Source organism: Platichthys flesus, chromosome 4 (genome assembly GCF_949316205.1).
Source record: "Platichthys flesus chromosome 4, fPlaFle2.1, whole genome shotgun sequence".
Classification (NCBI taxonomy): Eukaryota; Metazoa; Chordata; class Actinopteri; order Pleuronectiformes; family Pleuronectidae; genus Platichthys; species Platichthys flesus.
This window is the reverse complement of record NC_084948.1, coordinates 5,950,706-5,961,166: the sequence shown is the minus strand read 5'-3', so window position 1 is coordinate 5,961,166 and position 10,461 is coordinate 5,950,706. Positions and strand designations below refer to the sequence as shown.

The 10,461-nt window shown below is 42.2% G+C and overlaps 1 protein-coding gene across 2 annotated transcripts; it reads right to left on the bottom strand.

The window, feature by feature from the left end:
- Positions 1 to 5,525: 5,525 nt before the first annotated feature.
- Positions 5,526 to 10,117, bottom strand: LOC133951833 (proteasome subunit alpha type-6-like). 2 transcript variants are annotated; one of them, XM_062386034.1, is made up of 8 exons: positions 10,077 to 10,117; positions 9,818 to 9,987; positions 9,110 to 9,204; positions 8,078 to 8,159; positions 7,655 to 7,810; positions 7,148 to 7,326; positions 6,963 to 7,057; positions 5,526 to 5,908 (listed from the first exon to the last, which is right to left on the bottom strand). In XM_062386034.1, the coding sequence occupies exons 2-8, from the start codon at positions 9,891 to 9,893 to the stop codon at positions 5,851 to 5,853; spliced, it is 741 nt and encodes a 246-aa protein (XP_062242018.1). In that variant the 5' UTR covers positions 9,894 to 9,987; positions 10,077 to 10,117; the 3' UTR covers positions 5,526 to 5,850. The 2 variants fall into 2 exon arrangements, with proteins under 2 accessions (XP_062242018.1, XP_062242017.1); XM_062386033.1 differs by lacking the exon at positions 10,077 to 10,117 and having other exon boundaries at positions 9,818 to 10,069.
- Positions 10,118 to 10,461: the final 344 nt, after the last annotated feature.

The following is a 10,461-nucleotide window of genomic DNA, read 5'->3' as shown; positions in this document are numbered from 1 at the left end:
CTGTATAGCGTGATACAGTAGCCTGCACCCTACACCACCTGCACCCCCACCACCCCATATGGCAGCAGACAGCAGTAGTAATCATGGAAGTGGAGCAACAGGCCCTGAGCCTCGCTTATCCTCGGCCACACTCTGACACGTGCCACACTGATGCACACACCCACCACACAAAGACACACACATGGATACTGAAAACACACTTATATGCATTAGTTTGCATACACTCACACACAAAACAGACATACAACAGCAGCACACAAAAACATACACCAGTGCAGAATAGAATAGAGTTATGTATATTTTGTTTGCATTACTGTCTCACTGTCAGGGCAGGTGCCTTAATAGAGTGCCTGGGAATGACCCATCCTTAAGAGCATGGTCAAACATACACACACATCTTGTGACTTGCAACCTGCAGCATGCAGAACCCATAATGCACCACCTCTCACTTTAGCTACAGCATGATTTATTTTGAAGTTGCACACCATACCAAGCCTAATTGTAGTCTTATGACTATAGCGTGCATGTTCATTAAGAAACCTGCAAACACACAAGTGCAACCTGATGACACAAAGTCACAGAGTGCTTTTCTGTGCACAAAAAGCACAGTGAACGCACACACTGTGGCTCGCACACTCAAACATGCGCTCTCTGCAACAGGTACACGCGCGCAAAACCCTTTAACTGTGACGCAAAACGAGACAGGGCTACAATGGTCCCCTTATTGTTAATTGGCCGTTTAATCCCAAGGAATGCGTCTGATTAGTACCCGCGGTGGGTCGGATCTTGCTCAACACTCTCCTTCACAATGGACAGGCTGTAACAGAGATCTGGGAGCGAGTACATACACACACACACCGGTGTGCACACACTCACACATTGACAAAAGGTTTGCGCACAAACATTCGCAGTCCACCATGAAATACACAATCGAGCATCGTTGTGTGTGTGTGTGCAGACACATGGGACCACAGTGGCCTCACATACCCTCTGCATTTGCATATACAATTTGGCCCCCCATACTCGCACATTATTTTATTTGAACCTTTCGAGAAGTTTAAAATCAAAATGATATGTCATGACACCCGACACAAACCCTGACAGTCTTTGTGTTGTCTAATCGAACAGGAGAGGCAGAGGAGAGGGTTTCCATAATCAATATTGGTAGATTGATACTTCACAGGTTTGCTGTGCAAATTACAGAATCGACAGTTGCACTATTTAATTGAAACAACTGACTGCATGTAACACAACTTGGCCTTGGTAACTTGACTTTTACTTTAGAGTTGAATAATTCAATGAATATCGTTTAAAATAATAGCCTCCTCCACTTTGGAACTTTCACTCACAGTGCTTCCTTCAACTTTAGGAGTATATGTTTTGGTAAACAATGTAAATACATGTTAAAGTTCTATTGCATTGACATTTACAACACTGATTGGTAAACCACTGCAGTTATTCCATTTAAATGACTGAAAGTCTGTGCAAGGTTTCACTGTGGACGCTGGTGTGACTCAGCGATAAAGTTTGTTTTGATGCTTAGTTCCTGCAACAATGGACGACTTGATTCACAGAATTTATAGTGGCTCAGCACATTTACAGCAGAGGGACATTTTTACCTGTTACTACAACAGGAAGCATATAAATGAACGGAAGACGGGGATGATGCGGCAGTCAGACAGGTTACATGACTGTAGATAGGTGGGGTCATAGTTCACAAGGGTCTACGTATGTGTGTGTGATTCAGTGCATGTGTGTTCTGTAGGAGGTCCAGGCTGGCTGCATCACTGCTGACACACTGCTGCTGGTAAATCCAGCTTAGTGTGTCTAAAACAGGCCTGCAAAATCTGCCACAGGGCCCCTAATGCTAGGTCCGCTGTCACCCTCAATCACTCACACACACCTAATCCCCACGCCGTGACCCAACACGTACACACACACACACACACACACACACACATATACACGTACACATACACACACAAACACACACACACACACACACACACACACATGCACACACACACACACACACACGCACACACACACAAACACACAGTCACAAAGGGCCCTGGCTTCCCGATGTACTTGGCCCATTCAACTAGGCAGGCAGTCCCAGTACCAGGAGACACCAGCCACCGGGTCAACTATTCATATCGGGAGGGGGGGGGGTGATTGGGGAGAGGAAGGAGAATGTGGAGTGTAGCTGTGCCATGTGAGGAGTTTGGGTTGGGAGGTGCTGAACAGGTGCAGGTACAAGTCAGGGTCAGGTAAACGCAGATCATGATTTGGGGAGCGACAACAGGGTGGGAGACGACAAATGGGATGAATGGAGGGGTGAGGCGGGGGAGGTAAAGCCATGGGGAGATGGAAGTGGTAGTGGTTGATTAGATTCACCGAGCGTAGATTAGAAATTTGAATTTGAAAACTTGTTTGCCAATTAAGAACTTAGTGCTATAACAGAAAAGATACTCACAGTATTTCAATATTAATCAGTTTTGAATAAGGGCTGGACAACATGGTGAAAAGTTATATCAAGGGGAAAATGTAATTATCAGTTGTTATTGATAATTATCACAATAAATGTTTGAATACACAATTCTGCTCCCGGGGGACAGTTGTGGTTTTAAACTCTTCTTTATGAGCAGAGAACGACAAACAGTTGATCAACAGCAAAAAATTTACAAATCTGAGAGAGATCAATTATGTGTTATACCTCCTCACTGTGCTTACACAGTGGATAAGTGATATATATATATGTATCTGGCTGCATCAAATATATTTATGTATATATATATATATACATAAATATATATATAGATATTGGACTTTTCTTTTATTGATGACAATTATATTTCACGCATTATTGATATTGATTTATTACCCGGCCCCAGTTTAATTTATGTGTAGCTAAAAGTAACAGTTTTTATTTTTGGGAATAGTTAAATCAAAATAAAGAAAAATTATACTTAATTTGGTTTTAAATTATCTGGGACTACTGTCCATTACTAGTAAAGATGCATTGTGTAAGATGAAAGTAGTTCTAATAGGTTAGTGCTATTATATAGTTAATGGTGTGTATTACTATTTTCTGCTATAGATACTTGGCAGCTCATGAATTCAATAAATATGTGTGATGATGCATCAGCAACATGTAAAGCATGTGCAGAGGCCTTCTTCACCACAGGTTATATCTTGACGTATCACTAAATGTATAATGGCGCCTGTGACTGACTCACTGGGACACTTGGACTGATCACAGCCACTGTAAAGGTCATTAGAAGGAAACAGTTCCGTCTGTGACGGGTCAAAATGTCTGCTGTGAAAAAGCAAAGCAGAAGCCAGCTGGTGAAAACAATTTCCACACTAACAAGCTGCACTTCTCCAGCTTCATGTCTGAGTGCGGACAACATCACATACAGCGCTCTGACCGCCGGTTTGATCCCTGTGACAACATGGTGACATGGTGTACTGATTGCTGCGCTGCCCCTGTAAACAAGTCTGGACGACTGCAGTGGGATGTCCCGCTGACCTCTGCGTCTATCCTCCATGTTTTCTCTGGTCCTGTGCAAAGTGCACGACTGAAGGTCCTAACAGAAGCTCTGCTTTCCCCCCCTGCAGGTTATCCTGTGTCTGCAGCACCACACAGGACGGTGAAGACGCAACCGTGGCACACCTCCAGTTGCACGTCAACGTCTCCCTGGATCTCATCCACTGTTTGCAAAAGGCCAGTTAACATCTGACCATATCCTGTTGTTTCTGTGGGAGCACATACTTGACTCTCCTGGCTTTAAGCTGCACTCACAACCTTTCTTCACCTAAATGCTCAGGCCAGCGAGGTAAAGTGGACAAGAGACAAAGAATTAAGTTAAGAGGCGTATCAATGTTCCTCAGGGCCGTCTTTCTCTAGTAGCTTTAAGGAGACTAGCAGGGCTTTTTGCTGCTCTTGCTGAGAGTCACTGACACCAGTCTCTAAACCTAAATCCTAATTGTGTCTGCCAACACGGTGACAATCCACTATTCAACCTCCTCTAAGTATCAGACGTCTGTATTTGCCATTCATCATTTGTTTTAATTACACATTCACACAAGTTTTATTTGTCATATGTTAACACAGGGTCAGCGGTAAAGTGAAACGTGTTGAGAGAAGGACCGGGCAGCTCAGTAATGCAATAAGTCTTAGAGAATATAATTTTAAAAAAGATCATTTAAAATAAAGTTAAAAAATCTCAATATAAAAAAATCTAATTAAATTCTACATTAGAGGTTGAACGTCAAATAAAGCTGCAATAAGTCCATTTTCTCTGCCTTTGAAAGGACAGTGCTGGTGATCACCTGCCAAGAGTTTCATCCATTGTTGTGTTTATAAGAGGAGCGGTTATAATACACAATTTATAATGAGCAGAAACAGACTGCACGATACAGTGACTCACTAATGTAAAGTTGTAATATGGTCTGACCAGGATTGGACAAGCTATTAAGTGTATGCAAACCTCAGTAGAGTGATGCAAAAAGTGTTTGCCTTGCAGGTAAGTAAGAATGAAAACAGCTTCCTAAATGATTAAATGTAGAATATCAGTATGATGTATAACAGCTTTGATTTAGTGTAGATCCTAAGAAGCAATAGGATATATGTGCATTTTATTCCCACAGTGTGCTTTAAATTGAATAAAAGTTGACTCACATTGTTGTTCTCCGTCATTGTGTTCATGTTTAACTAAGAATATGTGTGTAGATGTGTGTGCGTGTCTGTGTGTGTTCATGTTTGTGCATTCAGACTGCTCGTAACATCCATTAATTGAAATAGACAGACATCCGCATCCTCTGATCAGTGTCGGGTCACCGTGGTCGGACACCTTGGTGGAAACTCAGTGACGGACACGCACACCCACGCAGAGGCACACATAACAAGATGTCATGCCAAGATTGGCTGTCTCAGGGAGACTTGGGAGTTTAGCTGTTTACATGAGTCAAATTAGTTTTCCGTAAATAGCAAAGTACACAGAGAAACTGTGAATTCTGTTATGGAATACTCACAGGGAGTTATAGGCAGTGACAACAGTGCCCCCCAGTGGTCACATGAAGCTGCTTGGCGCAACATACATCTAACTGGACAAACACTGCAAGGTGCAACATGTATTGTAGCATAAAAAACTATTACCTCTGCTAGAATAAACACATCCACGTTATGTCCCTCTCCTCTTCTGAGGATATTCTTCAGTTATCTTTATATGAAATCCACTGGACCTGATTCATGTGTCCACACACATATGTAGACAACAATTTGTAGATTCAGAGCTGGGACAGAGCTGCTACAAGCCTATTAACTGACTTCAAGTAGTGTCTCACTGATGCCACCTTCTGTTCAACCAGGGGACTGTTGTTAATCTGGACACATTTGGTGAATTTATAAATATGTCACATATTCCCCTAAAAAGTCAATAATCTTCCTAAATTAAAATATTAACAGTACAGTAAAATATTTCAAAGTACCCTTTCTGTTGTGATTTATTTTGACAGTAATATTTAAAGGGTTTGAAATATAATTTTTATTGCATCTTTACAACGGTCGGTGTTAGAAACATACTGTGGTAAATTAAGTTGTATGACAAAAAAGTCTGTTCACATCCAAGAAAAAGCTAAATCTTTAAAAGAGTTTAATGAGCCGGATCAGAATTTAAATTTCATGTTTTGACATTGAAATGAATCCCAGAGGAAATGTTTGGTAAGTTGCTGTGAAGTCAACCTGCTTCAGTTTCTTCATGGTTGAACTTCCTGCTTTGTTGCTAAGTCAAACACAGTTACAATGAAATATGATGATTCGTGGTCGGCTGCATGTTAACGGCAACTTTACTCGCGTTCTGCTATGGCGACCAGGTGGGCTTCTATCTCTGCCTCCGACAGCATCCTGCAGGAAGGAGGGGTGGAGGAGAAAATGGGAATGAGAGGCAGAGGCAGAGGGAAAAAGAAAATGAGTGAACAAACAAAAATGAAAATGCAAGTTAGACATGGCAGTGGTAACTCCTCCGACATAAATGAATACATGAATCACATGAACATTCAGATCTATTCAAAAGTCAATTCACTGAGGTTAGGATTCTATGTTTGACAGAGCTTCATTGTTGGAAAAAATCTATATGAAATGAAATCTCAACATTACACCGATGAAGTGCAGAGCAGTAGTTGTCCCTTGTTGAGTCTTTCCTTCCCGAACACTGTTTACAGTCTGACGAGTTTCATTTAGCTCATGACTCAAATCTTTTTCATCACAAAACACAAACAGTGACACTTATTGACGGTGTTTAAGTTCCAGACGACATTTTGGCTCAATGAATGGTTAAGGGACATAATGAATTTCTGATCTGCTGCGTAATGATCCATCCAGACGCCTCAGGTCAAGGGGAGCAGGTCTGCTTTCTGTCCCCGGAGTCAAAACTAGACATGGAGTTGCAGCGTTCAGTTTTTATGCTCCACATATATGAACCCAGCTCCCAGAGAACTGCAGGTCGCCTGCAACTCTAAGTTCTTTCAAATCAATGCTGAAATCGTTCCTGTTTGACACTGCCTTTCCTCAAGTCTTACACTGTACTGTTACATTCTTTTTATTTTTTTTTATTTAATTATTTGTATTCTCTATGAAACTAAATTTCCTTTAGATACAACTTTTTGTTTTGTTTTACTTTAACAATTAATCATGATGCTTTTTGAATTTGATGTAAAGCACTTGTTGTTGAAATGTGCTCTACAAATAAACTTCAAAAGCTGATAGCCGATGCCTTTCAGGCCATATGTCACATCTCTGTTGCTCTCCAGACAGATTGTTTACCTGTGGCCATCGGTCAAGCTACAGACAGAAACCAGAAATCTTCCAGCCTACAAAATGTTGTCCCTGACCGACAGTTTCAGCATATTCACAAGCATAATCTGTTTATAGCGATGAAGTGATGAGTTACTCCACTCACCTGAACTTAGGCTGGTCTTTGCTGACTACACCAATCTCCAGTTCAATGGCCTTGAAGTCCATAGACAGGACAGAGGACAGACACGATATAGCCAACTATAAAAACACAGGGGAAGGTGAAGTGATTGTGATTAGTAACTTATTTGAAAACCCAATACATGCTTCTATCTTGTCTTCTCTCTTCACCTCCACTGTCCTGTCGTGGGTCAGTTCAGGCTTTTTCTTTAGTTTCTTCTCCAGGTAAGTGTTAGCCTCTGTCTGCTTGGCCCCGACTGCTGTGGCCCTGAAGCCGGAGTAGTAACCTGCAGGGTCACACTTATACAGGACAGGTCCCTGCTGAGGGTCGACAGCCACCATCAGCATACCTGAGACACGCAGGAACATATGAGAGGAACATATGGTCCTTTGAGGAAAGAAAACAACGCAGATATATTGGCTGATATATATATTAAACATATTTTACAAATTTAACTATAAGCTTTTTTATAAATAATTATAGATTCAAAATCCGCAATTGGTCAGGCCTCTTATACTTTTGACTTGAATCTGAACAATCAGAAAACAATACAGGTTTTGGAGTAAGATCATCAATGGCAAGGAAAATCAAACAAAAAGGAAAAAAGCAAAGTCGACGTCACGATTAACAATCATCAATCTTCTGCTGATGTACAGAATGAGCAGTTTAACACTCACAGCAGCCCAGAGGTCTCATCTCAGCATTTTGTGTGTAGACCTGGGAGATTTCAGCCAACCTTCGACACAACACGTCTGTGGGGATGTCATAACCAAACTTATATTTCCACTCTCCTGCCTCCACCCGTCCCCGGTGAACCTGAGAACGACTGTCCCCTGCACAGGACACAGGAGGCGGGATCAGTACACAAAAATCGAATTTATATTATCTTCAAGATTTCAGGGTAATTATAGATAGTGAATGAGAAAATCCCCAAGACAAACAACAGATTTCTACAGCCTCATAAACACAATAATCCACCAGCCGGACTCTGTGGAAGATCTCCAGTCATCTCAACCCCTGTCACATTGGTTCATGAACGTTCTATCAAAGTTTGACAGGGACATGTGCAGGGATGTGTGGTGTCAGTGCTGAATACACACCACCGTTTCCAGTCATCACACAGCCGATGCGAGGGGTTAACTTGAACATGTTGGTCACGGTGGACGAGTCCAGCAGCTTGTCCTGAAGGAGAAACGTCACAGAGTCACATTCACCTCGTAAAATGAAGTTGCACTGACTATCTAATATTATTATTTGTCAACATCTTGCTTCATCTTTGCGTTACAATGAATAAATCACTAAAAAAACAAAATGAAATAGTCAGGGTCAAAACACAGGCTCACTGACGTCCATGATTAGTGAGAACAGACAGTGACATTGAGAAGGGAAGACTAAAATGTTTTATTTTATCCTAAATTAAAGTTCGCAAAAATGAAATAGTAAATTGTAAATTCAAGTCTTATCAACCACTGCACCAACATTGACCATTCACACACAGGTTCACAGAGCGCGACTATATACACACAGTTGGGCCGGCCGTCAAGGGGGAACTTGGGGTTGAGTATCTTGCCCAAGGGCACTTCGGGATGCAAACCGGAGGAGCCAGGGTTCGAGCCACCGGCCTTTTGGCAAAGATGCAGAGCTGTAGGAAAGTTGTAATCTGGATGTCAACCTAAAGTGGCCCATGTGTTAAATGGTGCTAATGGTCCATATAGCACAAAACGAGTTTGGGCCACCTCTGGCACATAGCAGCGGTGCTGCTACGGCTCCCTTGTAGCCCTGATCTGGCAAACAGCGGACCACCCAGGTTCCATCAGTCCACGCAGTTAGAGGGCTGGATGTGGGATTGTGGGCCAAATCTCCATTCTGTGTCTAACATGGTGAAGTGACTCTTTGCAGCATTACAGCAGTGTCTTGTTCATATATTTGTTTGTCAAGTCATCACAACGCTAGAGTCATGACTCTGTCAGGCTTCACTGTTTCGCTTCAACTGTTATCATCAGCATTCAAATGGATGAATGTGTGTGTGTTTGTACGTGTATATGTGTGTGTGTGTGTTTGTGTGTGTGTGTGTGTGTGTGCGTGTGTGTGTGTGTGTGTGTGTTTGTGTGTGTGTGTGTGTATTGCCTTACAGGTATTTTCTTCTGTGTAATCAGCACCACAGTGTCTGTCCCACGGATCCCCACTGATGTCAGGCCACTGTGGGAGATGGCTTTGAAGGCATATTCTGCAGGAAAAGCAAATGTTACAATGAGACAGAAGAGAAGAGAATAAACTTCATGTCATGGTTTATAAATCATTCTCTCTTTCTTTCTCTGCCAGAACAGAGCTCAGTCAATCTAACTCTGACTTTCATTCACCAATTGGAATAAACTGCAAGACCCACTGAACTTAGAATCCTCCCCCTGTCATGGCAGGTTTCATCTGGATATATTTAATTTAAAAGTCCTTCAATAATTACTCTAGTGTTTTAATTGACCAGCACTCTGTGGTTTTAAGAGATATTGGATCTCAAAGTGACCTTCCTGGTTAATTAAAAGAGGAATACAAAAACAAAAAACTATTACTATGAAGGAAATGTTCATGAGCTAAGATGTGTATGTAAACTGACAGAGGGTGTGTAACATAATAAAGGATGTGGCACTTAACGAGTCAAAACGAGTGAAATTTAAGGTTTGCCTGTGAGGACAGATTTTTATTTTAACATCTGATCGTCCAGCCACATCATGATGAGTGTGTGGATCTGTGTGAATGAGCAGTAACAATGTAAAGTTGTGTTACAGCAGCAGTGGTGTGCAGTAAACCTGCTCCGACTGGAAGGACGGACTCGTGGTTCTTACCCACTTGGTAGAGGCGGCCCTCCGGTGAGAAGATGGTGATGTGTCGGTCGAAGCCTGCGTTTGAACCGCGCGACATTGTTACCAACCGTGACCTCGGGTGAACTTAACAGCAGCTCCTCAAGTGTCTTTACATCCAGATCAGTGATCGATGATCCTCTCTTCTTCTTCACCTAGAGTTAGAGGAGAGGAAGGAGTGTGTGTTAGCAGCAGCTGAACTATCAGCAGAGTAATGGAGCCGTTTCCTCACAAATTCTCTTACTTTCTCTTTCACTTGTTGTTCCCAGTGTGCGCGCGCGCGCGTGTGTGTGTGTGTGTATGTCTGTTCCTGTCCCTTTGTGAGGACCATTTTAGGCATAGACCGCACAGAGTGAGGACATTTTTGGAAAGTAAGGACATTTTGACCTGTCCTCACTTTTTCAATGGGCAGGGTTAAGACTTTGGATTTAGGTTTAGAATTAGGTTTAGGTCAGGGTGAGGCATTTACTTCAGATGGTTAAGGTTAGGGTAAGGGGATAGGGAAATTGTCAACGAGTGTCCTCACTAAGATAGAAGTACAAACGTGTGTGTGTCTGTGTGTGTGTGTCTCCCTCTCCTGTTGAAATAACAGCAATAAGGAAGTCAAGTGACTCTACCAGTTAAACTGG

Coding starts and splice junctions, on each gene's coding strand:
- LOC133951833 (XM_062386034.1), bottom strand. CDS start 9,893: ATGTCGCGCGGTTCAAACGCAGGCTTCGACCGACACATCACCATCTTC. Junction 7,327..7,654: donor GATGAGACCTCTGGGCTGCT/GTGAGTGTTAAA, acceptor TGCGTGTCTCAG/GTATGCTGATGGTGGCTGTC. Junction 7,058..7,147: donor CCCACGACAGGACAGTGGAG/GTGAAGAGAGAA, acceptor GTGTTTTTATAG/TTGGCTATATCGTGTCTGTC.